The 26,651-nt window shown below is 42.8% G+C and overlaps 1 protein-coding gene across 2 annotated transcripts; it reads right to left on the bottom strand.

Moving 5' to 3' along the window:
- TAF12 (TATA-box binding protein associated factor 12) lies at nucleotides 1-26,111 on the bottom strand. 2 transcript variants are annotated; one of them, XM_065886733.1, is made up of 6 exons: nucleotides 26,018-26,111; nucleotides 13,574-13,825; nucleotides 11,818-11,895; nucleotides 8,177-8,291; nucleotides 1,936-2,024; nucleotides 1-473 (listed from the first exon to the last, which is right to left on the bottom strand). In XM_065886733.1, exons 2-6 carry the CDS (start codon nucleotides 13,739-13,741, stop codon nucleotides 438-440), a joined length of 486 nt encoding a protein of 161 aa, XP_065742805.1. In that variant the 5' UTR covers nucleotides 13,742-13,825; nucleotides 26,018-26,111; the 3' UTR covers nucleotides 1-437. The 2 variants fall into 2 exon arrangements, with proteins under 2 accessions (XP_065742805.1, XP_065742795.1); XM_065886723.1 differs by lacking the exon at nucleotides 26,018-26,111 and adding an exon at nucleotides 14,785-14,856 and having other exon boundaries at nucleotides 438-473.
- Nucleotides 26,112-26,651: the final 540 nt, after the last annotated feature.

Here is a 26,651-nt window from a genome sequence, read left to right on the forward strand (position 1 = left end):
TAATAATTTCTTTATTCTGGAAAAGCAAATGAAAGTCATATTCATATAAACACTGACATTACAAAGTACAGGGAAAAGGGGGAGGGAGAAGGAAACAAAAACCTCTACAAATCCTGCTAATACTCTCTCACCAAACAAGACCATAATGCTTTTCCCCAATTCAATCACTTATATAATAAACCACAAATAAAATCTTCTCTGGAAGATACACTGCTCCTCTTTGAGACGGCAGGAAAAAGGGGCCGGAAGTTGGGGTAGGAGGCTTTATTCTTTTGGCAGATCCTCTCAGTCATTATAGATATTGCTGCACTGTTAATAAAAAATATATGCTTCTCTGTAAAGCATTAAAAAAAAAAAAATCCAAGGGTGAGATGGCTGAGGTCTCAGCTCAAGTATCTCCAAATACATTGTTGTCCATTCCCTGACCTTTCTGTGTGTTATTTCTTGGTTGTTTTCCGGATCAATGCCATTCTCTGAAAGGAGAGAGAAATAAGCAATTACACAGGTTAGAGTCAGGAACTTTCCAGGACATCCACGTGTGGCTACCAGGTAGCATGGTCTACACCACAGGCTGGACTCCTCAGGAACCTACAGGCACAGGGAAGCTCAGCAGTTCCTTCTAACTCAAGCACAGTCTGCGGGGCCCTAACACAAGTTTCCACAGGCCAGTGGACCCATTTCATTGACCAAAAGACCCCAAAAGCCCTATACTAGCAGGATGGCAAAAACAGTTAAAAGCAGAAGGTGACAGCTCCCGCCTTTTGGGGATTTAAGGGACAGGCCATCAAAACATGTGCTTTCTAGGCTTACCCCCTTCCCCTAATCTCCTTCTCTGATGATGGAAAAAATAAGGAAGAGGGCTCTGTTTTGAGCCTGTTGCCAACACGTAAAGGGAGCTGACATTCCGCACTTGATAGCCTGCAATGAAGGAAACTGACCCTAACAATTTCCACCATAACCCATCAGGGAAACATTCAGATCATGGGTTTTAAATCTTACTATTACCAGCCACTGGCCAAATTAATGAATTGCTTTGCTCACCCTTTTTGACTAAGAGATTGTTTGAACATTATGATATTGGTTGATTGATAAATAAATAAATGGGGCTGAAAAGTGGATAATTTGAGAGCCGAGCCAAATGACCATCTACTGCCTGGAGGGACTTCCTTCTGAACAACATTGCAGTCCTTCAGTTCCGGCTATTGGCAGTCTCCTTGTGGGGCTTCCTCTATGAGCTCTGCAAACATACCCACTCCAGAGATCCCAGGCTATGGAAAAGTGAGGTACACTCAGCCAGAACTGCCCGACTGTGGCCATCAAGCTTGGAAAAAGCCCACTTTTCAAATCAGAGTAGCCAGTTAAATTAAGACTTGTCAAATGGAGGCCAACATTGCTATGAGACTGACCAATGACTGGGACAGCTTGTTCCCCAGTAGAAGTGGAGACAGGTTCTCTTACTGACCCCTCAGTTCTGCAGTAAGAGGGACGGAGAACAAAGGTTAAGCTGGGGCAGAGGCCAGACGCCTGGCAGAGAAGCTTGGGTGCTACCTCCTAGCACAAGTACAGCATATTTCTGCTTTCCTTAAACTGCCCTCTAGTTGGAGGGCCCTAGATGATGTTCAAATCAGCAACAATGAAGGAAGATTTCTTTAAAGAGATGTGGAGGGGGCGAGTTCCATACAGGTTAGAAAAACCTAGAATCAACAGCTTTAAGTGGCACCCATTAGAGTTGAGAGAAAAAACTGAGATCCCATATGGGAACAAAAAAGCACCTAGGAAAAATCTGGCTGATCTCCCGTACAGCCCTGCTGCCTCTTGCCCTCTCTGACATTTGGAGGAAATGACAACCACAGTGATGGTAGCTGTGTGCATTCTCTCTGAGACACAGCTCAAGGGATCAGCTGTGGCTGGCCCGAGACTCCGAAGCCTTCTCACCTGTTTGTGAGCTTCTGTGGTGCAAGCTTTTTTGTAGGGTCGTATTTCTTCAGAGCCAAACCCTGGGATCCACATGTTCCACTGGCGTTCTGTAAGGAAGAAGCCCACACAGAAATAAGGGGACCAGGAAGGCAGTGTCAAGGTGCAGTGTGACCCTCAGACAAGGGTCAGGGAGGACTAATCTGGGCAATCAACTGTACTGATTAACAGCAACTCTGCAGAGGGGCTCTATGGGACACAAATGGGGGAATCACATATGGTGCCTCCAAGGTTTTAAAGGACACTATTTGACCTTCCTGCAAAGAAATAAGAGGTAATTGAGTCAAAACTTTGAGTGTGGAGCCCTAAGGTTTCCATGCAGCTCTTCAGGAAAGGAAAGTTATTTGTTTCTTCAATTAAAAGTTATCTGTTTCTTCTGTCTTACCCCTATGCTCAAGGTAACCCCTCTCAAACTGAAAGGAGGAGTAGGAAGAGAAAGGCATTCTTTGCAATCTGGAGTTAAGAGCCAAGCCCCAGTTCTGCTGCTTCACTGTGGAGCAATATGACATTGGTCTCAGTTTCTTCACCTTTTATATGGTAGTAACAACAGAAATAACCACCTGATAGGATGGTTGAGAGGCTTCAATGGCATAATGCAATCCCAGAGCCTGGGATAAATACATAGGGAGACAGATATAGACACAGGTATGTCCACGCCACAGCTCCATGTCCTTGTGCCACTGGATATGACCATCCCTGTAAGACTGTCACTACAAGTTATCAGAGGGCAGAGATTTGGTTTTTCCACCTTTTCAGTAACTGGCATAGCCACATGGCCCCCTAAATCCACATATAAAAGTGTCCTGGACTTCCCTAGTGGCACAGTGGTTAAGAATCCACCTGCCAATGCAGGGGACATGGGTTCGAGCCCTGGTCCAGGGAGATCCCACATGCTGCAGAGCAACTAAGCCCACGCGCCACAACTACTGAGCCTGCGCTCTAGAGCCCACGAGCCTCAACTACTGAGCCCACATGCCCAACTACTGAAGCCCACACGCCTAGAGCCCGTGCTCAGCAACAAGAGAAGCCACCGCAATGAGAAGCCTACGCACCGCAACGAAGAGTAGCCCCCACTTGCTGCAACTAGAGAATGCCCATACACAACAACGAAGACCCAACACAGCCCAAAAAAAAAAAAAAGTGTACTGCACTTTAAGTACACCCAATATAAAAAAAAAAATTATACTTACACAAGATTATTTAGGGAATAAATCTCTACTCAAAAGGAGTTACATGGGAACTCCTTTATCATGCTCCCCTAGAGCACTGAAAACATTTGTTTTGCAAATTTGATTTGCCCCAGACAGGCACTTACTTAAAATCAAATTGAATATTAGTGGTTTTATAGTTATACTTTGTGTCTAATGCATAGCAAATATTGTGTGAATGAATGATTCATGGTTGGTTCTAGAATAATTTTATATACAGCTCTCTTCCAATATTGCTTTGAAAATAAAAATGAAACTTTCTGCTAATAATTTGTTGTCAGTAGTTGAAAGTGACACTAAGATTATTCTCTGGGAATTACGCTTTACAATCAACACAAAGTGGATCAGGATACGGATATGCAAAGTCACTTTAAAGAGAGTAGCTACCAGGCATGAATGCAAACATGTAAGTACGTGTAACTATATATTCAAATAAGTGTGTACAGTTGACCTTTGAACAAGGCAGGGGTCAGGGGCGCCAACCCTCCCTGCACTTGAAAATCTGCGTATAACTTATAGTCAGCCCTCCAACCATGCTGTTCCTCCATATTCACAGATTTAACCAACTGTGGATTAGGTAGTACTGCAGAATTTCCTACTGAAAATAATCACCAATAAGTGGACCATGTGCAGTTCAAACTCGTGTTGTTCAAGGGTTAACTGTATTTATATTTTATATAATATTAATAGAATAGCAACATTTAGTGAATAAAATGTGTAATAAAATGGCTGGGACAAAGCAGCATTGTGCAAAGCATTCTATGTTCATTATCTCATTTAACTTTCACATTTATGAAGAAAGATCCTGTCTCAAAAATACACACATTGAATATACTGAAGATACTTTCTTGCAAGGAAACATTACGTGCATAATTGACTCAGTAATTCTGTGCCATGAAAAGTAATCAAATGATCTTCACTTCAGACAAATCAAATGGAACATATGTCAGGTGTAATCACAATATAAATATTCATGCACTGTATAGCATTTATGGTAATATATATGGTAACATATGTGTATGTGTAATATGTGTGTATTTACATATACACGTTTATAATAGATTCTGATTAAAATATATCGTGGGGACTTCCCTAGTAGTCCAGCGGTTAAGACTCCGCACTCCCAATGCAGGGGGCCTGGGTTCAATCCCTGGTCAGGGAACTAGATCCCGCATGCCACAACTCAGAGCCTGCATGCCGCAACAAAAATATACCGCACACTGCAACTAAGACCCGGCACAGACAAATAAATAAATAAATAATTTTAAAAAAAGAAATGTTATTAAATATATATATATATTGTGGAAATGCAATATATATATATATATACACATATACATATTGAACACATATTCAAGTAAAATAGGTTAGGAGATACATAAGTTAATCAGTTTAGTAACCCTGAACGTTTACATTCAATTAAACCTAAAGATAATGAACTAGTATGAATATATACTCTACAAATAAATATGCTTAATGTAAAAAAAAAACCACAGAAATAAAGAAAGACCATGTCAATCAGAAGGGGAGGTTATTCAACTATTCAAGTATAGAAAATAGCCAGGTCAGAAGCAAACACTGGCAGTGCCCATCCCAGCCCATCCAGAAGAGAGCCATCAAGAGTTTACAGCCTCGCTGGCAAGCTTATCCTTGCTGGGCGCAGGGCAGGGAAGTTGTGGGCAGCAGGCCTAGATGGTTAACACCAGGTTCCCTAATTCCCCAAACCCTGATCCCGGGTCTCCAAACAACCTTCTGATTATGATTCAGGTTCCATTAGGCCCGCTACAGAAGCTATTCTGGTTATGCAGATTTTTGAGTACCCATGCCTGTGATAATCCTTACCCTTAATTAAGAAACTGATATTCCAATTTTATTTTCAACAATTAAAATACAGAATATTTTTAGGGCTCCCCTGGTGGCGCAGTGGTTGAGAGTCCGCCTGCCAATGCAGGGGACGCAGGTTCGTGCCCCGGTCTGGGAGGATCCCACATGCCGCGAAACGGCTGGGCCCGTGAGCCATGGCCGCTGAGCCTGCGCGTCCGGAGCCTGTGCTCCGCAACGGGAGAGGCCACAACAGTGAGAGGCCCGCGTACCACAAAACAAACAAACAAACAAAATACCAGAATATTTTTAAAAACAGGAATGTTGGGCTTCCCTGGTGGCACAGTGGTTGAGAATCTGCCTGCCAGTGCAGGGGACACGGGTTCGAGCCCCGGTCTGGGAGGATCCCATATGTCGCAGAGCAACTGGGCCCGTGAGCCACAGCTACTGAGCCTGCGCATCTGGAGCCTGTGCTCCGCAGCAAGAGAGGCCACGACAATGAGAGGCCCGCACACCGCGATGAAGAGTGGTCCCCGCTCGCCGCAACTAGAGAAAGCCCTCCCACAGAAACGAAGACCCAACACAACCAAAAATAATTTAATTAATTTTTTAAAAAAAACAAAAAAAACAGGAATGTTAAACTTTGAAGGTAATATAATCTGCTGTGGGATTTTTGTTTTGGTATGGTAAAATATACATACAATTTACATTTTAACCATTTTAAAGTGTACAGTTCAGTGGCATTAAGCACATTCACACAACCATTACCACAATCCATCTCTAAAACTTCATCAATCGAAACCAAAACTCTGTACACATTAAACAGTAACGCCCATTTCCCCATCCTCCTAGTCCCTGGTAACTACCATTCTACTTTTTGTCTCTATGCATTTGTGGTGTGGTGGTTTTAAAACATGTCTGTCATCAAGAAGTGGAGTCTGTATTCCCTCCTCTTGAACCTGGACAGGTCTTTGTGATTGCCTCAAAGAACAGGATTCAGCAGAAGTAATGCTGTGTGACTTCGGAGACTGAGTTACCAAAGGTCATGCTGTTTCTGCCAAACGGTTATGGGACACTTGTTCTGGAAGCCTGCAGCTGCCATGCAGAAATCCAGCTATCCTGGGACTGCATATGAGGAGACCAGGTAGAGAAACCACAGAGACAGACAGAGAGAGACTTGTGGAGTCCCTGCTTTTTGAGTGTTCCAGGCCAGGCATCAGACGTGGACATGATGAAGCTCTGTTACAGGTTAAACTGTGTCCTCCAGAAAGGTGTATTGAAGTCCTAACCCCCAGTATTTCAGAATGTACTGGAAATAGGGCTGTTGGCAGACATAAGTAGTTAAGATGAGATCATACTGGAGGAAGGTAGGCCCTTAATACAGTATGACTGGTGTCCTGTGAGAAGAGACACAGACACACAGGGCAGAAGCCCACGTGAAGACCGAGACACAGGCTGGAGCGATGCAGCTACAAGCCAGAGAATGCCAAGGATTGCTGGCCACCACCAGAAGCTAGGAAGCAGCAAGGGAGGATTCTTCAACACAGGCACTGGAGAGAGCTTAGCCCTGTTCTTCTGGCTTCCAGAACTAAGAGAATAAATCTGTGTTTTTGTTTTCTTTTTTTTTTTAATAAATAAATTTATTTATTTATTTTTGGCTGCATTAGGTCTTCGTTGCTGCACAGGGCTTTCTCTAGTTGCCGTGAGCGGGGGCTACTCTTCGTTGCGGCGCGTGGGCTTCATCATTGCAGTGGTTTCTCTTGTTGCGGAGCACAGGTTCTAGGTGCACGGGTTTCAGTAGTTGTGGCACGCGGGCTCAGTAGTTGTGGCACATGGGTTTAGTTGCTTCGTGGCATGTGGGATCTTCCCGGACCAGGGATCGAACCCACGTCCCCACCATTGGCAGGCGGATTCTCAACCACTGCACCACCAGGGAATCCCCCAGTCTGTGTTGCTTTAAGCTATCTAGTTTGTGGTACCATTACAGCAGCCCTAGGAGACTAATATGCCTTCCTTTAAAACACTCTCAGGGGCTTCCCTGGTGGCGCGGTGGTTGAGAGTCCGCCTGCTGATGCAGGGGACATGGGTTCATGCCCCGGTCTGGGAAGATCCCACATGCTGCGGAGTGGCTGGGCCCGTGAGCCATGGCTGCTGAGCCTGCGCGTCCGGAGCCTGTGCTCCACAGCAGAAGAGGCCACAACAGTGAGAGGCCTGCATACCACAAAAAAAAAAAACACTCTCAGCCCCAGCCACCACCTGACTTCAATCACATAGAGATCCTTAGCAAAGCTGCCCAGCTAAGCCCAGTCCACCCCCAGGCCCATGAACAAAATGAACAACTGTTACTGTTTTAAGCCATGTTTGTTACACAATAATAAATAATTGAAATGGCTGTCTTTTGCTATTAATATCAGCAATGTTAACCAGAAGTGTGCTATTTATTCCACCTCCACTACCAGCGCCTCCCGGAGCAGTATCTCCCTGACACTGGGAAGGAAGCCTTTCAGCCATGGGCTGATCTGCACTCAATCCCTTAATATCTTCTGCCTCATTCCCTTGGCCTGACTGTCTTTGTAGTCACAGACTGTCCCCTTTCTTTTGATCACACTGCAACCAATGCAGGGGGGTAGCTTATTCATTTCCAAGTGATTACAATTATCAATGTTAGATAAGTATCTCCCAGAAAAACCCAAGCTCAAATTTAGTGTCTATTAAGTAGAACAGCAGAATACAAAATTATATGTACATTATGGATATAATGTTCTTGAGAAAAATACATCAATAAGCTAAAAACTGGAAGGAAAATACCATTATATGTATGGTAGAGATATAATAGCTACATTTACTAAGCTCTTACTTTGTGCCAGTCACTTTACAAACATAACCCATAATCCTCACAACGACCCTGTAAGGAGGGTATTATGATCCCCGCTATACAAATGAGGAAACCAGCTCTAAGAGAAAGTAAGTAGGAAGGAAGAGGTGGTAGAGTTGGAAAGTGGCACACCCAATGCTAGGGTTCATTCCCCCTACCATGCATGGATTTCTCTTTCCTGTTTAATGCTACTACGGCATGAATACATAAATCCCAGAGCCCAGAAGTCTGATCCCGGCATGAAGGTTCCTGGAGGAGCAATAGTGTGGATACCTCAGGGAGAAACGAGACCACATACCTAGATGCAGCTGGACATCTTTCACCTCCAGGGTGCTGGACTTGCGATGCCGAGCAAGCTGGCATGCTGCTGTCACCACGCTCTCGATAAAATCATCAGCAATCTGCAGCAGCATCTGGGGGAAAAAAAGTGGGGGAGAGTAACCACGACACTGGCCGGGTAGGCTCCTGTTGCTGGGACAACTGTATCTGCTTGAATCACATATTCAGTCAGGCTTTCTAACAGAAGGCCTGGAATCAGCATTTGAGCGAAGGTGGGGAAGAGGAGTGAGGACCACAAGAGAAAAACATTAGCTCATTAACCAGGTTGAGAGAAACTCACACCCTTCTGAGGATGTACTTTCTGTACTTTCTACCTAGCAGCGATCAACCAGCCCAACCCCTACCCTCTCCGCAACTTCTTATGAATTAGGTAGGAAAATAAAAGTGAATCATTAAATCCTCACTCCCTCGTATTCTCTTAAAGCATTTTTATTTCCATTATCTCATCTAGTCCTTATAATCATCCTGTGAAAAAAATGGGGCACAGATTTTACCCTAACTCCATAGAGGAGGATGCTAAGATTCAGGGAGATTAACTTGTTCATGGCCATGTAACTATTAAGCAGCAAAACCAGGATTCAACCTCAAGGTTCTGAGTCCAAAACCTGGATTCTTTCCAGTTTATTATCAATTATTCCTAGACTGTGTGAAGAGCAAAATCAGAATTCTGAAGTTAAAAATCTACATTAAAAAAACTGAAATTTTGATCAGTGAATACCTTCCTCATGGCTTCCTCTGCTGACCAGAAAAATAAAATAAAATAAAAGTACAACCATAGTTATAAACATTCCTTGTTCTGCTGGACTATCAATGCATTGTCATCTTTCCTATGGAACCAAATGGATACCATCTAAAGGAAAGATTTCTAATTAAACATGGCAGATCAACTCTAAAAATGACCTCCTCTCCTTCCCTACACCCATTAAAATAACAAGAAAGGAAAAAAAAAAAGACATATAAATCCACAAAGACAAAAAGAATAGGAGAGAAAACCTTAATGGACAAGATATTCCAATAAACTTTTTTTTTTTTGCGGTATGCGGGCCTCTCACCACTGCAGCCTCTCCCGTTGCGGAGCACAGGCTCCGGACGCACAGGCTCAGCGGCCATGGCTCACGGGCCCAGCCACTCTGCGGCACGTGGGATCTTCCCAGACCGGGGCACGAACCTGTGTCCCCTGTATCGGGAGGCGGACTCCCAACCACTGCGCCACCAGGGAAGCCCTCCAATAAACTTTTAAAGTAAATTTTTGTTAAAGAGGTAACAAAGGAAGAATGGGAACTGACCTAGCAGACAGAAGGTATAACACAAATGCACGCAGAGGGGACGCCAATGAGAACGAACTGATTTGCCCTTCGCAACTCCTAAGAGATCCAGGATTTGAATGTGTCATTAACCACAGAAGACTGGACTGAGGTATGGAACTAAAAACTGGACAATTGTTACATGTCTGTACAGAGTAGTCCCCCAACCCCCACACTTCAAAAGCAGCCAAGTGACTTCCCACACGTACTTGACCCAGAACACAGTAGGTTTACTCCCCAGAAAAACTGAACAGGAGTGGCTATGGATGAGAGTACACCAGACACAGCAGAGACAAGGGAAAGACACAGTCCCTTTCTCTTGCCTTGCTTCCGGGATGTTAGAAGCTAGAGAAAAACCCTCCAGAAAGGAGACTAAAGGATTTTTCTCTGCATATACTAAATGATTCCAGAGAAAAGACTTACAGATACTGATTAGGGAATCCCCCATTAAGACGGTTGACTATGGACAAATTATTCTGAAGTGAAGCCAGTAGTATGCTGGAGCCAGATTAGATGAGGTCATGAAGGCCAATTACATGCCTTTCTTCCCAATCCTGCATTCAGTGACAATATGTTGAAAGCTTAAAATAGGGCATAGTGAGAATATTTACACCACAGAAATCAGGAAATTTTGAAAGTCAGAGTCTTTTTCTCCACAGAGCTGGTTGTTAAACATTTACCAATACATGACTGGGCGAAGACCATCAGTCAGTAAGTTCTGCTTCAAATCAGGTTTTTAGTGGCTCATTCTTTAAGAATGGATAGCCAGAATCACCAGACATTTGAAGAAAGTCTCCAACACTAAAAGGAAAATAAACAAACCAAAGGGGAAAAAAGGGACCCAGAGGAAACAAAGACAATGCAGGGAAAAGAAGAAAATGTCAAACAACGTAATTAATATCCTTAGAGAGAAAAATAAGATACTACAACTGTAAAATAAGAACAGAATGGCTTAGGGGAAAAAAAGTCAACAAGAAAAAGTTAATGGAAATTAAAATTTTTATTATAAAAGAAAGTTAAAATTTAGAAGATAAACTAAGGAAACTCTCCCCAGCAAGTAGAATTTAGAATTACAAAGAAATGAAAAAAGAGAAAAGATAAAAAACCTAAGAGGATCAATGCAGAAGATCCAACATCCAACCGTCATTACACACAGAAAGAAAAAAAGCAGAGAAGAAGTTACCAAAAAACTAAGATTAAAAAAATGGAACCTTCATACACAGCTGGTGGGAATGTAAAAGGATGGAATGCTTTATAAAAACAGGAAGTTCCTCAAAGGAAAAACACAGAGTTACCATATGACTCACCAATTCCAGTCCTAGGTATATATCCAAGAGAAATGAAAATGCATGCCCACAGAAAAACTTGTACATGAATTAAGAAAAAGAAAGAGGGGCTTCCCTGGTGGTGCAGTGGTTAGGAATCTGCCTGCCAATGCAGGGGACACGAGTTCGAGCCCTGGTCCGGTAAGATCTCACATGCCATGGACCAACAAAGCCCCTGTGCCACAACTACTGAGCTTGCGCTCTAGAGCCCGCGAGCCACAACTACTGAGCCCACGTGCCACAACTACCGAAGCCCGTGTGCCTAGAGCCCATGCTCCGCAACGAGAAGCCTGCACACCACAATGAAGAGTATCCCCCGCTTACCGCAACTAGAGAAAAGCCTGCATGAAGACCCAATGCAGGGCTTCCCTGGTGGTGCAGTGGTTGAGAGTCTGCCTGCCGATGCAGGGGACATGGGTTCGTGCCCCAGTCTGGGAGGATCCCACATGCCGCGGAGCGGCTGGACCCGTGAGCCATGGCCGCTGAGCCTGTGCGTCCGGAGCCTGTGCTCCGCAACAGGAGAGGCCACAGCAGTGAGAGGCCCGCGTACCACAAAAAAAAAAAAAAGACCCAATGCAGCCAAAAATTAAAATAAAAAAAAAGAATATTACTTAGAAATACAGAGGAATGTTCTAGAAACAATTAAAATTGTTGAAAGTGACTGCCTGTGAGTAGCAGCCTATACCCTTTTTGACAGGCAAAAGTAGCAATGCTGTTAGGTATAAAGGGCTAGGCATTCTCCTAGGTGATTTGCATAAGTTATTCATGGGACCCTGACTGTAACCCTGTAGATAAATAATGTCATACCTTACCAACACAGGAGGAAGCTGAGTCTCAGAGAAGTTAACTGACCCACCCACAGAGCCAAGTCTCAAATTCAGACTTGTCTGCCTCTATAATCTGTGCTCTTAATGGCTATTCTATACTATTTCTCAGGGACACAGTCTCTAGGGTACCCAATCCCACCTTACCTCCTCCACATCTTCATCCAGTTGCTCATTAGGATCCACTTCTCTTACTAAGTCTTGTAATTTCTTCTTGGTCAATACCTAAAGTTAATTGGGAGAACATTTTTTTCAGCCAAGTAGCAAAGAAACAAACACCTCATTACCCTATAATGAAAGGCTATCAATTTGTTGGGTTTGGTTTCTACTTTCCAAAGAATTATCAGTCTGGCTTACTTGGTGCTATTGCTACAAGACTATAGTCTCAAGACAGAAGTAGCCTAGGGAAAGGCAGAAAGAGCAATATGGAAGAGAGGCCAACATCTGTCAGGTAGTTTTAGTAAACTCTACATTAATTTGCAATTTTCTGACCACCACAAGTTGTACAGTGCCCCTGCTGCCTTTGGACAAGCTCTTCTACCCTTCTTCCTACCTGCTCAGCTCACAGTGCCTCCTTTCTGATGCTCTCCCAGCCCACCCAGGTGAATGCAACCACTTCCTCCTTTGGCCTCCACTGTACCCTGTGTACACTTCTATCATTGTGTACATTTATAAACTTGCCTGTTTCTGACTTAATAGGCTGAAGGCTCCTTGAGGGCAGGGAACACGTGTTCATCTCTGTACAACTAAATATCAATATTTGTGAAAGTATGTACAACTATGATCCCTCTTTCATAAAGGAAATGTTATACCACATATATATGCCACTAAATAAGGATCAAAAGACATACACTAAAATGCTAACCATAGTTATTTTGGGGTGCTGGTAGAATTTTGGGCTATTATTCTTTCTCTTTTTCTAAAGTTTCACGATAAGCATTGCATGACATTGGAAATAAGGAAAAAATAATTTTTAAAATAAATATTTGTTAATAATGTCTCAGATCTATCCATTCAACCATCACTTAATTCAAGCCTTTGCCACATATCTTGATTTACTGCAAAAATCTTAGACCTGGTGTTCCTCCCAGTCTGCCCCCTTTCCTACCCTTCTTGTCCCCTTACTGTCAAGTTAATCCTCCTAAGATATACAACTTTTATTATGTTACTTTTAAGCTTATTAAATATTTGCAAAGATTGTTTATTGACTAAAAGTTCCAACGGAAACTGACTAGCATAGGCCTAGTATGTTCTGCTGTAATCCTACCTATACAATTTTACCTCCTGCTCTCCTCCAACACCACACCCATCATGGGTTGGTCTCCTGAATACCTGCCCAACCCTTCCCATTCATCATTGCTAGTTCCTCCCCCATTCTCTTGAACTGTTGTCTCCTCATCCTATTCTACCCAGCCTACAAGGCCCAAGTCAAGAGAGTATACTTATTTCTTATGGCTTTGGAGGACAGAATCAGGATCATGGGTAGAAAGAGGGGGTCAGATTTTAGAATCATTGCAGAAAACAAAGGCAGCAGCTAGATGAACTAGGAGAAAAGACTGGAGGCAAGAGTACTTTTATTACAGGAATAATGAATAATGAATCCATTAATTATTTAACTATTTTATTTTATTTAACAAGTATATAGCATATATATTTATATATAAAAACCTGTCACAGGCAAGCTGTTGTGTCAGTGCATGTATATATGGATGTATGTATATGTATATGCATACACACACTTAAATACTACAAAGTAAAAACTGATAAATGTACATGATATTTCGATAAAGAACTTGAGAAGTCTGAGAGGAAGAGGCAGCAGCTGAGATGGACATCTCTCAGAGTATTATTGCTTCAAAGAACAGATAAGAGGTGCCCACAGAGAACAAAAAGCGGATGATACCTGATTGTTTTCAGGGCTGAGACGCCCTCCTGTCCCAGGAGTGCCTGGGATCTTTACCACTGTAGTGCTATTGGCCATGGAGCCTTGTGGAGGGGTGCTAGCTGGTTCCGGTTTTATTGATGAGAAATTGGACAGGTTGATTAGGGCTGAGGGGCCAAACTGGTTCATAATCTGCCGCGCTTTGGACTTCAGCTCATAGAGCTTATCAAGATCTTGTTTCTTTTTGGAGCTATGAGGACCAAGGCCAATCAACTGTAGAAAAAAAACAAGAGAATTAGCTCTGGAAGTACATGTAATAAAGGATGAGTTTTAAAAGTAAAATTCTATGAGGTCTGTCAGACTTTGAAGGGTCTTCTTTGATACCTGCACATTGAAAATGGAGGGAATGAAGAATGTTCATTGCTCTCACCTGATACTTAGAAACCATCTCTTCTCCAAAAGCTAAATAAAATAGTCCACACAAGTGAAATAAAGAAGTAAATGAGGGCTTCCCTGGTGGTGCAGTGGTTGAGAGTCTGCCTGCCGATGCAGGCGACGCGGGTTCGTGCCCCGGTCCGGGAGGATCCCACATGCCACGGAGCAGCTGGGCACATGAGCCATGGCCGCTGGGCCTGCGCGTCCGGAGCCTGTGCTCCGCAACGGGAGAGGCCACAACAGTGAGAGGCCCACGTACCGCCAAAAAAAAAAAAAAAAAAAAAAAAAAAAAAGAAGTAAATGAAATGAGGAATCCTATATACAAAAATAAACTAGAATGAGCAAGACATTTTTGAAGATTTTGTAAAAATAGAATACTTGGTTAATTATAAAAATAGAATACTTGGTTAAGTACTACATGCATTATTTTTGAACATCAAATAATGCTAAACTTAAATAAATCATGGCACAATCACATACTTGAAACCTAGTCACAAAACTTCAGAAAACAGATTAGTTCATTTTGGTGTTTCAAAACATGCTTAAGTCTATGTCAGGGCCTAATAAACACAGTTTTTAGCAATTGTTAAAAGTAAGCTCTTCACTGTCATCAAGGGCAAATTTTCTCTGAGTGTTAGCAATCTTTAAATACATGCAGAGTCCCTAGGCTGGAGTAGCCAAGACTTCTAAATTTTAGAGCCATGAGGCTGACTCCGTGGACATCAGCTTTGGTGTCATCAAGATCAGAAGCACATTCAGGAAGTTCCACCCACAGTGACCTCAAGGAGCTTACTTACAGCTATCTGAGTGTCTAGATCTTTAATTACATCAGCAACGGCTGTGAGCCCGGTGAAACGAGAGGCAGCCATTTTCAAAAGCTACCTGTAAATGAACAACTGGCATCAAGCACCACCCTTGCCACAGAACCATTTCAGTTGCATGGCCTGCACATCTTCAATGCAGAATGCAGGCAAACTGACAGTGGAGAACATTTCCTTATTCCGACTGGGCACCAAGAAAAACATCTCCATTTCTTTCATATACAACTTTTAAAATTAATTAATGATGACAATAGTAACATTAAGACTCTCTTCCAATAAAATGAATGTACTATTGTTAGAGATAAGCTAGCAGCATATGAAATACTTTATTGGCCAAAACTGTGGAATTTGAACCTGCAAGAATCATGGCAATGTTTTCAGAACTTGATAAAGCTTAGCAACCTGAATGAGTATCTGTATCTTGCCCCTATTGCTGAGTTCCTCTCCAACAAATTGTCTAACTCTCTAATACAAGAAATCATCTTCTCCTGGTTTACCCTTAATAAAAGCAACTAACTATGCACTGGTTAAGTGATCAAGAGAAACTTGTTGGCCAAGAGCCCGCTGAGGGGGGCAGCACAGCATCAGGATTACTTTTTTTTAAAACCATATGTGGTCCACGTCTCCTGTTCCCTTACCCACAAATCTTACCAATGGAAGAAATGGGAAAGGAAAGATTGTTAACATGGTAACAGTTGTCCTAATGTTATAAAAGCAAATTATTTTCCCAGATCAAGTCCTATGAAAAAGCCTTATTAAAGATTATCAGTATTGGGCTTCCCTGGTGGCGCAGTGGTTGAGAGTCCGCCTGCCGATGCAGGGGACACGGGCTCGTGCCCCGGTCCGGGAAGATCCCACATGCCGCGGAGCGGCTGGGCCCGTGAGCCATGGCCGCTGAGCCTGCGCTCCACAACGGGAGAGGCCACAACAGTGAGAGGCCCGTGTACAGAAAAAAAAAAAAAAGATTATCAGTATGAACATAAGCCACCACAATGAGAAGCCCACGCACTGCAATGAAGAGTAGCCCCTGCTCGCCACAACTAGAGAAAGCCCGCGCGCACCAATGAAGACCCAACGCAGCCAAAAATACATAAACAAATAAATTTATAAAAAAATAAATAAAATAAAATTTAAACAGTTGATCAATCTGCAATGGGGGGAGTAATATACTCCTCCTTTCACACACTCCTCCATTCCAGATGGATCAGATATTTAAATTTTAAATATAAAATCATATACTAGGGCTTCCCCGGTGGCGCAGTGGTTGAGAGTCCGCCTGCCAATGCAGGGGACACGGGTTCGTGCCCCGGTCTGGGAAGATCCCGCATGCACAGAGCGGCTGGGCCCGTGAGCCATGGCCGCTGGGGCTGAGCGTCTGGAGCCTGTGCTCCGCAACGGGAGAGGCCACAACAGTGAGAGGCCTGCATACCACAAAAAAAAAAAAAAAAAAAAAAAAAAATCATATACTAGATAAAATATAGAATATCTTTATTTTTTAAAATTTATTTTTGGCTGTGTTGGGTCTTTGTTGCTGCACGTAGGCTTTCTCCTGTTGCGGAGCACAGGCCCTAGGGCATGCGGGCTTCAGTACTTGTGGCACGTGGGCTCAGTAGTTGTGGCTCATGGGCTCTAGAGCGCAGGCTCAGCATTGTGGTGCATGGGCTTAGTTGCTCCGCGGCATGTGGGATTTTCCTGGACCAGGGATCAAACCCATGTCCCCTGCGTTGGCAGGTGTATTCTTAAGCACTGTACCACCAGGGAAGTCCCTATTTTTTTAAAGATTTATTTAGTATTTAATTTATTTTTGGCTGCATTGGGTCTTCGTTGTGGCACACGGGATCTTTGTTGAGGCGTGTGGGATCTTTCCTTGTGGTGTATGGGTTTCTCTCTAGCTGTGGCGTGTGGGTTTTCTCTTCTCTAGTTGTGGCACGCAGGCTCCAGGGCACATGGGCTCTGTAGTTAGCGGCATGCGGGCTCTAGTTGAGGCGCACGAGCTCAGTAGTTGTGGCATGCGGGCTTAGTTGTCCTGCAGCATGTGGGATCTTCGTTCCCTACCCAGGGATCAAACCCATGTCCCCTGCATCGTAAGGTGGATTCTTTACCACTGGACCACCAGGGAAGTCCCTAGAATATCTTTAAAAAATATTCAGAAACCTAAACTTAACACTTTATACAAAAATTAACTCAAAATGGATCACAGACTTAAATGTAAAATGTACAACTATAAAACTTTTAGGAAAAAACAGGAGAAAATCTTTGGGCTCTAGCTAGGCAAAGAGTTCTCAGACATGACACCAAAAGCATGATCTGATCAATAAAAGGAAAAACTGATAAATTGGCCCTCATCAAATTTTAAGTTTTCTCTGTGAAAGCCCACGTAGAAAGGATGAAAAGACAAGCTACAGACTAGAAGAAACTACATATCCAAAAAAAGACAAACTACATATCCAACAAAAGACTAGTATCTAGAATGCATTAAGAACTCTCAAAACTCAATAATTCAAAAAAAAATTAATTCAATTAGAAAGTGGACAAAAGACACACCAGACATTTCACCAAGGAGGATACACAGATAGCAAATAAGCAAATGGAAAGACATTCAATCCAAAAAATTAGTCATTAAAGAAAAGCAAATTAAAACTACAATGAGATATAACTACACAACTATCAGAATAGCTAAAATAAAAAATAGTGACAACACCAAATGCTCACGAGGATGCAGAGAAATTGGATCACTCACACACTGCTAGTGGGAATGTAAATGGTATAGCTACTCTGTAAAACAGCTTGCAGTTTCTTAAAAATCTAAGCATGTACTGTCACAGAGGAGCCTAAAAAGACATGAAGACTAAATGGAAAAACTAAGATCTGAATAAACTATGGACTTCAGTTAATAGTAATGTATCAGGGACTTCCCTGGTGGTCCAATGGTTAAGAATCCACCTTCCAATGCAGGGGCCCTGGGTTTCGGTCTGTGGTCGGGAAGTAGGATCCCACATGCTGCAGGGCAACTAAGCCCACGCGTCGCAACTACTGAGCCTGCGTACCACAACTAGAGAGCTCGTGCACCGCAACTACTGAGCCTGCGTGCCCTGGAGCTCGCGTGCCACAACTAAAGAGAAGTCTGTGCGCACAATGAAAGATCCTGCGTGCCACAACGAAAGGTCCCACGTGCCACAACTAAGACCTGATGCAGCCAAAAATAAAATAAATATTAAAAATAATAATGATAATAATAATGTATCAAACGTGGTTAATTAGTTGTAATGAACATACTATACTAATGTAAGATGTTAATAATGGAGAAACTGGGTGCAGGGTATATGGGAACCCTGTACTATCTTCCCAAATTTCCTGTAAATCTAACACTGCTATCTCAGCAGGTTAAATAAATAAATAAATAAATAAATAAATGGATTTTAAAAACTGCTCTAGGAAAGAGTTTATTAAAAAAAATGAAAAAAGGAAAAAGAAGAGCAAATCACGAATACACAAAACAACAGGAATGAATCTTAAAATATTTAGGTGAAAAAAAAAGCCAGTCTCAAAAGAATACATACTATATGATTCCATTTATATGAAATTTTAATATCTAATGATCTAAAAACAAATCTCTAGTGACAGATGGGGCATAGATTGACTGCACAGGGGCAGGTTGGAAGTTTCTGAGGTGATATAAACATTCTATACCTTAAGTGGGGGAATGCTTACACAGCTGCTACATTTATCAAAACTCACAGAACTGTATGTTTACAATGTATACATTTTATTGTATGCAAATTATACCTCAATAAAGTGGATTTGGGAAAAAAGAAAAAACACGCAACTACTGTATGACCCAGCAACTGCAATCCTAGGCATTTATCCTAGAGAAATGAAAACTTATGTTTACACAAAAACCTGTACACGAATGCTCATAGCTTTATTTGCAATAATCAAAAACTGTAATCAATTCAGATGTCCCTTAATAGGTTAATCATTAAACAAACTGTGGTATATCCACACCATGGAATACTACTCAGCAAGAAAAAGAAATGAACTACTGATATGCACAACTTGGATGAACTTCCAGAGAATTATGCTGAGCAAAAGCCAATTCAAAAAGAGTCCATATTGGGGCTTCCCTAGTGGTGCAGTGGTTAAGAATCCGCCTGCCAATGCAGGGGACGGGTTCGAGCCCTGGTCCAGGAAGATCCCACATGCCGCATAGCAACTAAGCTTGTGTGCCACAACTACTGAGCCTGCACTCTAGAGCCTGCAAGCCACAACTACTGAAGCCCACGTGTCTAGAGCTGGTGCTCCACAACAAGAGAAGCCACTGCAATGAGAAGCCCGTGCACTGCAACAAAGAGTAGCCCCGGCTCGCTGCAACTAGAGAAAACCCGTGTGCGGCAACGAAGACCCAACGCAGCCAAAAATAATAAATAAATAAATAAGAGTCCATATTGTATGATTGCAGTTATGTAACATTTTTGTTTTCCTTTTTTTAAAAATTAATTAACTAACTAATTAGGTTGCACCAGGTCTTAGTTGAGGCAGGCAGGCTCCTTAGTTGTGGCATGCGAACTCTTAGTTGCGACATGCATGTGGGATCTAATTCCCTAACCAGGGATCGAACCCGGGCCCCCTGCATTGGGAGTCTGAAGTCTTATCCACTGCACCTCCAGGGAAGTCCCCTATATAACATTTTTGAAATGGCAAATTTTACAAACAGAAGATAGATTAGTGAGGTTGTCAGGGATTGGGTGGGAGGGAGGGAGGTCTGGTTATAAAAGGCAATATGAGGGGCCCTTGTGATGGAATTGTTCAATATCTTGATAGTGATGATGGATAAATGAACCTATAAAAAGTGATGAAATTGTATAGGACTTAGTACTCATACACATATATATAAGCAAACAAGCGCAAGTAAAACTCGGGAAATCTGAATAAGATTGTTGGGTTGTATCAATGTTGATATCCTGATTCTCAAATTATACAACAGTTTTGCAAAATGTTACCGTTGGGGAAAACTGGGGTTGCAAAGTGTACAAGGGATCTCTGTATTATTTCTTTGTTTTTTTTTGGTACGCGGGCCTCTCACTGCTGTGGCCTCTCCCGTTGCGGAGCACAGGCTCCGGACGCACAGCCTCAGCGGCAATGGCTCACGGGCCTAGCCGCTCCGCGGCATGTGGGATCTTCCCGGACCGAGGCACGAACCCGTGTCCCCTGCATCGGCAGGCGGACTCTCAACCACTGCGCCACCAGGGAAGCCCTGTATTATTTCTTATAAATTCATATAAATCTACAGTTATCTCAATTTTTAAAAATTGGAAAAACAATATTCTCAAGAATAAATAATACCCTTCTAAGGATGACTTTACAAAGCTCAGGAGCCATAAAAGACTAATATGTTTAATTACACAAACATAAAAATGTCTGCACGACAACAAACATAACAAACAAAGTTAAAGGACAAAAGACAAACTAGCAAAAATATATGCAAGATGTATCAAAGGACTAATTTCTTTTATATATAAAAAATAACTACAAATCAGTAAGTACCAACTACCCAATAGAAATACTGTGAAGGGCTTCCCTCGTGGCGCAGTGGTTGAGAGTGCGCCTGCCGATGCAGGGGACACGGGTTCCTGCCCTGGTCTGGGAAGATCCCACATTTCGCGCAGCGGCTGGGCCCGTGAGCCATAGCCGCTAAGCCTGCATGTCTGGAGCCTGTGCTCCGCAACGGGAGAGGCCGCAACAGTGAGAGGCCCCAACAGTGAGAGGCCCAAGTACCGCAAAAAAAAAAAAAAAATTCAAATGGTTCTTATAATAATGAAGTGATCCTTATTCTCATTCATAATAAAAACGCAAATTAAAACTACAACGTACTATTTATTCCCCATTTGGCAATGATGAAAAAGTTTTATAGGGACTTCCCTGGTGGTCCAGTGGCTAAGACTCCACACTCCCAATGCAGGGGGCCTGGGTTCAATCCCTGGTCAGGGAACTAGATCCCACATGCTGCAACTAAGAGTTTTTCTTTTTTTTTTAAACATCTTTGTTGGAGTATAATTGCTTTACAATGGTGGTTGCAACTAAGAGTTTGCATGCTGCAACAAAGATCCCGCATGCCGCAACTAAGACCTGGCACAGCCAAATAAAAACATAAAATAAAATAAATAGAAATAGTTTTATACACACTGTGTTTGAAAATTTTATGGAGAAATAATCATTTCATAAGTTGCTGGAGTGGGGGAATATAAATTAGTTACAGGTCTCTATAAAGAGCTACTTGGCTGTATCTACCAAAATAAGAAAAGCATATATTGTTTTAATCCCATAGTTCTGCTTTTAGCAATTTATATTATAATTGAACTTGTATGTGAATAGAATACTATACATACAAGGAATTTCAACCTAAATGTCCATCAAAAGTGATATAGTTAAATAAACTAGAATATAACTATATAATGTAATAGACTGAAAAAGAATGAGACTCATGAAAATATTATGCTAAGTGAAAGAAACCAGTCACAAAAGAGTACATATTGTAGGATTCCATTTATATGAAATGTCCAGAATAGACAAATCTATAGAGACAAAAAGTAGATTAGTGGTTGCTAGGGCTGAGGAGTGGGGGAGAGGAATAGGGACTGACTTCTAATGTTTATGGAGTTTCTTTTAGGAGTGACAAAAATAATCTAGAATAGATTGTGGTGATGGTTGCACAATCCTGTTTGTAGCAAAAAACCACTGAATTGTATACTTTAAAATGATGAATTGTATAGTATGTGAATGTCTCAATAAACCTGTTTCTAAAAAACGAGGAAGCTCATGAAATGACCTTCAAGATACATTGTTCATTTAAAATGCAAGGTTCAGAATAGTGAGGATAGGGACTTCCCTGGTGGCGCAGTGGTTAAGAATCTGCCTGGGGCTTCTCTGGTGGCGCAGTGGATGAGAGTCCGCCTGCCGATGCAGGGAACATGGGTTCGTGCCGCGGTCCGGGAAGATCCTACATGCCACGCCGATCCCACATGCCATGCCGCGGAGCCAGTGGGCCTGTGAGCCATGGCCACTGAGCCTGCGCGTCCGGAGCCTGTGCTCCGCAACGGGAGAGGCCACAACAGTGAGAGGCCAGCTTACCGGGGGGGGAAAAAAGAAAAAAGAAAAAAAAAAAAAAAAAAAGCCACATAATTACAAATGTATAAATTATTCCTGGAAAGATACATAAGAAGCTGAAAACAATGGTTGTCTTGAGGGGGATAGCAGAATGGTAGTACCTGGGTGGTCCATGGGACCAAGGTGTGAGACTTATCTTTCATTGTATACCCCAAATTCTGTAATATGTGCATATGTAACCTATGAAAAAAATTAAAATAAACTACTATCTGGTTTGTTTCCACTGAAGAAATAGGTAATACTGACCCCTGTTTTTAAAATATAACAAAAAATATAGCAGTAGCAACAAAAATAAACCGTGACCTTTATCTCACACCTTATACAAAATATCAATAAATTAAAAACATCACAGACTTAAATGTGAAAATGTAAAACTATAAAACTTTTAGAAAACATACGAGAAAATCTCCCTGACTTTGGGTCAGAGTTCTTAGATACAACACCAAAAGCACAATCCACAAAAGAAAGAAATTGATAAAGTGGACTTAATCACAATATAAAACTTCTGCCCTGCAAATGAAAACAAAAGACAAGTCTGAGACTAAGAGAGAATATTTACAAATCACGCATCTGACAACTTGTATCCAGGATATATATATAAAAGACTCTCAAAATTCAATAAGAAAACAACTCAATTAAAAAAATGGGTAAAAGAGCTGAACTATCCTTCAACAAAGATTTACAGATGGAAAATAAACACATGAAAAGATGCCCAATATCATTATTCATTAGGGAAATGCAAAATAAAACCACAATGAGATACCACTAAGTACCTATTAAAATAACTAAAATTAAAAATAATATAGGGCTTCCCTGGTGGCGCAGTGGTTGAAAGTCCGCCTGCCTATGCAGGGGACACGGGTTCGTGCCCCGGTCTGGGAGGATCCCACATGGTGTGGAGCGGCCGGGCCCGTGAGCCATGGCCGCTGAGCCTGCGTGTCCGGAGCCTGTGCTCCACAACGGGAGAGGCTGCAACAGTAAGAGGCCCGCGTACCGCAAAAAAATAAAATGAAAAATAAAATTAAGTACAGGGCTTCCCTGGTGGCGCAGTGGTTGAAAGTCCGCCTGCCTATGCAGGCGACACGGGTTCGTGCCCCGGTCTGGGAGGATCCCACATGGTGTGGAGCGGCCGGGCCCGTGAGCCATGGCCGCTGAGCCTGCGTGTCCGGAGCCTGTGCTCCACAACGGGAGAGGCCGCAACAGTAAGAGGCCCACGTACCGCAAAAAAATAAAATGAAAAATAAAATTAAGTACAGGGCTTCCCTGGTGGCGCAGTGGTTGAGAGTTCGCCTGACGATGCAGGAGACACGGGTTTGCGCCCCGGTCCGGGAAGATCCCACATGCCGCGGAGCAGCTGGGCCCGTGAGCCATGGCCACTGAGCCTGCGTGTCCGGAGCCTGTGCTCCGCAACGGGAGAGGCCACAACAGTAAGAGGCCCGCGTACCGCAAATAAATAAATAAATAAATAGATAAATAAATAAAATAAAATTAAGTCCGTATGTACAGATTTCAAAGTTTGTCTTCTGCCTCCAAAACACCTGTGTCACAGTGCAGGCTATAAACACTGCTGATGTACTACCTCCAAAGCACTTTGGAGCTTTCCACAAACACCTCTGGTCAAAAGTAGTATGTTCTATGTTCACATCAACTTTAACACAATGATTTTCTGATCAGGTACTTACTTAGAAATACTATTCTAATAATTCAATTGATGCTAGAGCCACAAATGAGTGAAATAAGTAGTACAATTTGCAAATGTAGATGAGGATAACTCAGGAATAAACTATTATTAATTAAACCATCAAGTATTTTGAAATGGTGGTATGGCCATGCTTTACCTCATAATTTGGTGTAAGTTTTGACCACTTGCATTTAATATAGGCACTTGCAAACAGTTTAGGCAAACCCACTGGGAACAAAGTGATTGCAGTTTCCCCAATCATCTAGTTCATGTTACAATAATTGTAAAGTTAATCCAATTTAAGCCCCTGTTCTTCAAATTGGTCTTTCTTGGCCTCCTAAATTTAAAATTAAATATGTCTTACTCCAATGTGAGGGAAAGTTCTATTCAGGTCCCATTTTTCTATCTTGAATATCTATGCTTCTTTAAAACACAGGAATTCAGTTCTCCTCAAATACTACACTACATAAATACCCTAATAAGTTATAGTACTTGATAGTAAGAGGAATCTTTAGGAGGAGGAAGAGCTTTCATTCAATGCCATGCTTTGTATAACTATTACCTCTATTTTGCTGATGAGCAAGCTGAGACATGGCGAGGAATCCACTTAGAAAAACAGAAAAAAGTTTTAGTCAAACACATAACTGGGTTTGACTGTGGCTGGGCCACTTAGTAACATGGGATTTCGGGCAAGGCACTTAACCTTTCTGCACTGATTTCCTTATCTGTACAATGGGACTAACAATATCTAACTTGTGCGGCTGTAAGTGATAATTAAATGATTTAATATTTGAAAAGTGCTTATGATGATATCTGGTTAGTCTGAGTTTCTTTTTTTTTTATTGAAGTGAATCAGTATTTGTATACCTATATCCCCTCCCTCTTGGACACCCCCCCCCCCACCCCCGCCACAGTCTGAGTAAGTTTCAGCAAAAGATATTACTGAAGAATGAAAGTGACTGGTCCAACTTTCTCCACCATCCTTATCTAAAAGCAGCCATCTTCCCTAAATGCTTATGCTAAAAATAAAGGGTACATTTTACTTATTTGTGACTTTCTAAATGACTTACTATATTGTTGAGGGGGAAGGAGCTTCATTTAAAAGTTTCCTAACTCGTAAGTGACATTCATTGTATCAATGTCAATACAGTTAACAAGACCCAAAATAAAATACTAGAATTTGTAAAAACTTCCCTCTTGAGTTTGAAGTTAGAGCAAAGATTCTAGAAGCATGTTTTCAAGGAATATTAACCAAGCATCTCCTATCTGCTATGCAGAGCAGGGTACTGTATCAAAATCATGATCTAATCAATCATTGCCTCACTGTAATCCTAAACCTTCTTTGGACTTTAGCCTCCTTATATGTAAAATACGAGTTTAAAAAAGATTATCTTTCCGGGTCCTTCCATCTCTGCCATCCTCGTTTTTTGAGATGCAGAGATCTGTGCTCAGAGTTGGGTGGGATGGGATTTAAAGCACTTATCAAGTATATAGCTGAGTTCAAACTGCTTCAACTTTACAGCAGTGCTTCGCCAGAACGAAGCAGAAAACGAAGATGCTTCCAAGTGGGCTTCCTAGATTATATCCGACACAAGATAAGCCTGCCAAAAGCCAAGTAGGCAGCGCAAAGGAGTCGTCTTTCCCTGAATACATCCTTTACCACTCTCGGTTCACCCAATATGAGAAAAAAAAAAAAAAAAAAAGGATCACTATATTTTTTCCGAACTCTCTCCCTTTCCCTTGGAGGCTGATCTCCTCACATCCATTGCCCCTTATCGTCTCCGCTTTTAGGATCCAGTGTCCTCACAGCCCTGTTCTCTCAGGTACTTCGGAGTCTCCAAGCCCCGATCCCGTCCCCACAGAAGCCCGTCTTCACTGCCCGCTCCTGTTCTTCCCAAACCCAAGTGTTCTCTTACTGCTCCTGCCTCTCAGGAACCTAAGTCTTCACCGCCCTGTTTCTGAATCCTTAGAAACCTGGGTCTTCACTGTCCCGCTCCTACCGCTTAGCAGCCCAAGTCCTCACGGCTCCGCTTTTACCTCTCAGGAGCCCGTGGCTTCACGCCCCGTTCTCTTCCGACCCTCTCCTCTTCGGAGCACTGGTCCTCACAATCCTGTCCCTCTCAGCCCACTTTCCCTCGGGTGCCGGCTAACTCCGTCCCCTTTCCCTAAGTCCCGCTTGGAGCCCAGGTCCCCACAGCCGCGTCTTCTCCGAGCCCCGAGCCCCTCAGTCCCGTCCCAAGAGCCCGATTCCTAACAGACCCGTCTCCTCCACAATCTGGCTTTTGAAACACTGACCACTGTGGGTCTGGGTCCTGACTCCCTCCTCCCACTCTTCTTCCTTAACTGCCAGGGCCCAAGACTCACAGGCAGCAGCGTCTATCTCCCCATGATATGCGGAGACTGCCCCAGTGAAGCGCTCGTCTCAGCAGCCGGTCCGACTGCTCGGCCCTCCCCGAGTACTTCCGGCACCGCTCCCCGCCTCCAACCCGGAAACGCGCGGCTCTTCCGGCCGGCGGGCGCGCGCCTGGCTTGCACAGGCGCGGCCCGCCCTCCGACACGTGGTCGAGATTCATAGCTGTCGGTCAGCTCTGGCAGTTGGGCTTTTTCCTGTTTGATAGTGTGAGCAAGCTCTGCGCCTTCTACCCGGCGTTACGAACCCAGCGCTAGCTATTTCTCCCCAAAATAGCCTGTTGTATATATTGCTAGCATGCCCGGTAACACGCCCTCGGATGGCCTAGAGGTCGCCATTTTTGGTTAGTGTCTTTGTCGTGATATGAGGACGGTAATATCTCCTGGGACCAACATTCCATAGATATTATTGGACCCCAACAGGAAAAACCTGGGGACAAGAGAGACCGGTTGTGGTTGTGATTTGGCAGTTAATAATAACAATTGAGCAATTGCTGTCTACCAGGAAATTTCCTATACACCTTACCTCCGATAAGACAGTCATTTAATGATTTAAAGGAAACCCGTGAGAGGGACTTCCCTGGTCGTC

Source organism: Phocoena phocoena, chromosome 1 (genome assembly GCF_963924675.1).
Source record: "Phocoena phocoena chromosome 1, mPhoPho1.1, whole genome shotgun sequence".
Classification (NCBI taxonomy): domain Eukaryota; kingdom Metazoa; phylum Chordata; class Mammalia; order Artiodactyla; family Phocoenidae; genus Phocoena; species Phocoena phocoena.

What these genes read in the sequence shown, in the direction of transcription:
- TAF12 (XM_065886723.1), bottom strand. Translation starts at nt 14,856, where the DNA reads ATGGCTGCCTCTCGTTTCACCGGGCTCACAGCCGTTGCTGATGTAATT. An exon ending in AGATGTCCAGCTGCATCTAG is followed by an intron (nt 2,025 to 8,176) that starts GTATGTGGTCTC and finishes TCTTCCTTACAG; the next exon opens with AACGCCAGTGGAACATGTGG. An exon ending in CCACAGAAGCTCACAAACAG is followed by an intron (nt 474 to 1,935) that starts GTGAGAAGGCTT and finishes CTCTCCTTTCAG; the next exon opens with AGAATGGCATTGATCCGGAA.